General features: G+C 57.9%; 1 protein-coding gene across 1 annotated transcript; it reads left to right on the forward strand.

Annotated features, from left to right (window-relative positions):
• The first annotated feature begins 2,046 nt into the window (after positions 1-2,046).
• Positions 2,047-4,060, forward strand: ADRA2A (adrenoceptor alpha 2A). Its single transcript, XM_009087186.4, has one exon. The coding sequence runs from the start codon at positions 2,081-2,083 to the stop codon at positions 3,413-3,415; it is 1,335 nt and encodes a 444-aa protein (XP_009085434.1). The 5' UTR covers positions 2,047-2,080; the 3' UTR covers positions 3,416-4,060.
• The last annotated feature ends 690 nt before the right edge of the window (positions 4,061-4,750 follow it).

Here is a 4,750-nt window from a genome sequence, read left to right on the forward strand (position 1 = left end):
GCAGAGCAAGGCATCTGCAGAGCACAGCAATCCCCTGCAAGCAGCAGAAGGCAGGAGGTGTTTGCAAAGTCCAGCACATCCTTGACCTCTCACCTGGCCTTGCCACAGACTTATGTGACTTAGTCCTCTCATCCTTGCAGTGAAATCTGAGGTTGTATGTCACATTTACTCTCAGACAGAGATATTTTCTGTGGGAACGCCAGTCATCTTGGGTTCAATTTACAGGTTTTAAGTTACTCTGCATTTTGCCCTTTTCCCAGATACCCCAGCACAGTGGGCCCTGCACTCACTTGCTCAGGCAATGGGATTCCCCCTCTTTTTCCCTCACTCAGCCCTGTGCCAGTCCCAGAGGCTATGCTCTGGCTCCCAGACCCTGTCTCTCCCATTCCTGTTCCCTCGCTTGGGCGTCACTGCTCCTGGGCCTGGCTTATAACACGGTGTGTGGCACAGGGACAAAGATGACAGGCCTTCCTCCCTGAAGGCTTTCCTCTTGCAGAGGAAATCGGTTCATTGGCCTGAGCATTCAGCATGGCAATTGAGAGCAGCCTGAATCTGGAGCACCAAGTGAGCATCACTAGAACCATCTGAAAACGAGAGAAAAGAGGCAGTGAGCAAGGGATCGGTGCTGGAGGCCGTGTTCTCTGCAGGTGAGAGAACTGTATGTGCTGGGAGCTGGCAGTGTCAGGGCTGGGTGGGATACCTGGAGCATCACTATTGTTCCTTTGCTGTTACAGAGCTTCCACGCTGCTGCTGCGGCCACGGAGGTGAGTGATGCCAGCCCCGGTGCTATCGGGGAGGCTTTCCAGGTGTGCGGCACCCTGCTGTTGAGGCAGCTGCCCGCCCAGGCCTGCTGCCCTGGGGGACTGCCAGGAGCGAGTGTGCTGAGCCTGTGCTGTGGCGTGGGGCCGCCGTGGGTGCCCGTGCAGCGGGGCTGAGCCGGGCTGGGGTCGGTGCGGCGGTGCAGGGCTGCCCCGTCCGCGGCTGCCGTGCCCCCCCGTCCTCCCCTGGGCCGTCGGGGGAGCGCCCCGGGGCCGGCGCTCGGGCGGCTGGTGCAGTGAGGCGCCGCGGCCGCCAGGTGCCACTGCCCCCCCGCGCTGCCCGGGGCCGCCGCCGGCAGCGCCCGCTCTGCGGGGACCCTCCGTGCGCCAGTGCCTCCCTCCCCGCGGGGTCCTCCGCCCTCGGGCCCGGCAGCTCAGCCCTCCCTGGCTGACTCGCGGGACCATGGTGAAAGCGCTGCCCTCGGGGCTCCCAGCGCGCACGGCCGCACACCGGAGCGGAGCCCGCCCGTTCCCCGGCGCACACACGGAACGGGGCGGCCGCTTTCCCTCCATCGCGGCCCGGCTTTGTGCACCCCCGGCCGGCCCGCGGAGCCTGCGCAGCGGCCGCAGGGCTTTCGCCTCCAGCCGCCCCCTCGCACGCCCATCCCCGGGGACAGAGGGGCCCGCTCTGCGGGACCGCTCCTCTCTCCGAGCAGGGCGGAGAGCCGGGCTGGGCGAGACCGTGGGATGGGGACAGCGTGACAGTGGGTGCGGGTGTGTGCGCGGAGGTGCCGGGGAGCGAGCGGGTGTGCAAATACAGGCGGGGCCAGCGGGTGCGGTGTGTGCGCGGAGCGGGTGTGAGCGCTGAGCGAGGGGCGTGTGCGGGGGACGCGAGTGTCCGTGTGGGTGCAGGGTGCGCGGTGTGCGAGTCAGGCTGTGCGTGTGTCTGCCTGTCCATGTGTGTCTCTGTCTGTGGCTGTGTGTGTGTGTGCGTGTGCGCGCACCGGGGGCAGCTCCCCACGTGGGGCTGACGCGGCAGCCCCGGCCCGATCCGGGGCTATAAAGCTGCTCGGCGGCGAGCGAGGCAGAGCAGCCGCGGCCGGCTGCAGCTCCAGCCTCGGCCCCGCTCCGCCCGCCCCGCCGCGCTCGGGGGTCCCGGGGCAGCGCCCAGCATGCGCCGTGCCCGCCCGCAGCCCCCCGGCCCCCGGCGTGCCGCTCTGCCCCGGCCGGCGGCACAGTAGGAGCGGAGCAGCCGCGCGGAGCCGGGCGCGGCGCGGGTGGAGCCGGGGCGAAGGGCGGGGGTGTCCGCGCAGCCGGGGTTGATGTTTAACCTGGAGCGCCCGTTCACGGAGAGGGGCCACTTCTTCTCCTCCATGGAGTACCAGCGGCAGCTGGAGGAGGAGGAGGGCTACCCCCCTCTCGGCACTAATGGGACCTTCAACGACAGCGGGGCCGGGCCGGGCTGGGACGCGCCGTACCCTCTGCACACCACCATCACTCTCATCAGCCTGGCCAGCTTGCTCATGCTCTTCACCGTCTTTGGCAACGTCCTGGTCATCATTGCTGTCTTCACCAGCCGGGCGCTCAAAGCCCCCCAGAACCTCTTCCTGGTCTCCTTAGCCTCAGCTGACATCCTGGTGGCCACGCTGGTCATCCCCTTCTCACTGGCAAATGAGGTGATGGGCTACTGGTACTTTGGTAAAGTGTGGTGTGAGATCTACCTGGCCTTGGATGTGCTGTTCTGCACCTCCTCCATCGTGCACCTCTGTGCCATCAGCCTGGACCGGTACTGGTCCATCACACAAGCCATCGAGTACAACCTCAAGCGCACCCCGCGACGCATCAAATGCATCATCTTCATCGTCTGGGTAATCTCAGCTGTCATCTCCTTCCCACCACTCATCTCCATTGAGAAGAAGAGCGGGCAGCAGGCTGACCAGGGGGTGGCAGGGTGCAAGATCAACGATGAGAAGTGGTACATCATCTCTTCTAGCATTGGCTCCTTCTTTGCCCCCTGCCTCATCATGATCCTGGTGTACATGCGCATCTACCAGATAGCCAAGAGGAGAACAAGGGTCCCGCCGAACAAGCGGGCGGAGCGCCCCGAGAAGAAGCAGAATGGCTTGACTGACAAGGAGGACCTGCCAGCCACGGCACAGCTCAACGGGGAGAAGGCAGCAGGAGGCAGTGGCGGGCAAGAGGGAGAGGTCAATGGCATAGACATGGAGGAGACTTCTTCCTCTGAGCACCAGGAGAACAACCAGTGTAAGAAGTCGGAGAAACCATCAAGAGGAAAGACCAAGACTAAGCTGAGCCAAATTAAGCCCGGGGACAGTTTGCCCAGGAAGACAGAGGAGGAGAGGAACACCAAAGGATCCCGCTGGAGAGGCAGGCAGAACCGGGAGAAGCGCTTCACATTTGTGCTTGCAGTGGTGATCGGGGTCTTTGTCATCTGCTGGTTCCCCTTCTTCTTCACCTACACACTGATGGCCATCTGCGAGAGCTGCTCCGTGCCCGACACCCTCTTCAAGTTCTTCTTCTGGTTTGGTTACTGCAATAGCTCCTTGAACCCTGTCATCTACACCATTTTCAACCATGACTTCCGACGGGCTTTCAAAAGGATCCTCTGCAGGATAGAGAGGAAAAGGAGTGTTTGAAGGACCCTTTGCTACTGGCAGGACTAACCAAGACTTTGTAGGAGTGTAAAGAACGTCTCTCTTGGGCTGTGCTTGCATGGGATGGTTTCCTTCAGCTCGTAAGCAGGAAGCCTTTAAAACCTGAGATGAGCCTGTGGGAGCACCGGGCAGCAGCAGTGAGGAGCAGCAGGCAAGTGGAGGTCCGAGCTGTGGCATTCAACTTGCCAGGGGAGGATAGCCTTTGACTTGCTTGGTTTATTTTGTTAGGTTTTTTTTTCTTTTGCCAGAATCTCTTGGTGGATATTCTCATGACTGCTTAGTTTGACTCTTTAAAGGCAAACATCGTGCAGCTCTGCGAGATGAACAACAAAGAGGGAGTATGCCACACCAGAGGTGTTGGTTTTTTTATTTTGTTGTGTCTTTTTCCCCCCTGTTGTATATGTAATGAATTTTGACCCCGTTGTAAAATACAGTATTGTATTCTTGAATTTGAATGTCTTAATTTTTGTAAGGCAAGCAGCTTTGAAACTGTGAATGCTTTAATTATCTTTGATACCTTAAGTCTTTCTTTTCCTACCCCCTGCAAAGCCCCTCACTCAAAACCACTGACCAACTAGAGCCATCCTCCTACCTGACAGTTTGATAATATTACCAAAATTCCCAAATTCCTGGTTTTTTTTTTTTTTTTTTGCTATAGGCTTAGGACCACGGACCTCACCAGACTGGCTATTTTTGTTGCTATTTTTTGAATGTCATACCTGTTTCTGTTTAATTTCTGTGTTGCCTGTGACATAACACAGCTGAGATGGCACCTGTCATCTCGTTACTCGTGAGAGCAGAGCCCGACGGAGCGGTGGCTTTGCTGTGCAGGCAGGGATGTCCCAGGCAACAGGGACTGTCTCCCTTGCAACGTGAGCCTTGGGACCCTGCCAAGCTCCCCAGGGTTAATCTTGTTTGATATTATACCACTCTGCAGCACTGAAATGTGTTCGATGCTCACTTACTTCCTCCACCTCAACTGTAAATAGGTAACGTTTCAAAGCAAACAGCAGGGCTCTGCATATCGTGTTTTCTCATCTGTGCTGATTTTGATGGTTTAACTCCTGCAGGATTTCCTGCAGAGGGGAAGGGGTTTGTGCACAGTGGCCATTTGTCTTTCTCAATTAAGAAAGAGTTCAGTTTTTAACCTGCCAGTCTCATCTTTCCTAGGAAATAGGGAAGCATCCCTCTTTCAGTCTTATACAAGGCAAAACTCTGAAATGGGAAACTTAACTTCCAGTTTCTCCATTATTTTATAGCGTAATTAAGCTTTTCTTTTTTTTTTTTTTTTTTTAATCCAAGTGTAAATATTGTGAG

Source organism: Serinus canaria, chromosome 6 (assembly GCF_022539315.1).
Source record: "Serinus canaria isolate serCan28SL12 chromosome 6, serCan2020, whole genome shotgun sequence".
Taxonomy (NCBI): domain Eukaryota; kingdom Metazoa; phylum Chordata; class Aves; order Passeriformes; family Fringillidae; genus Serinus; species Serinus canaria.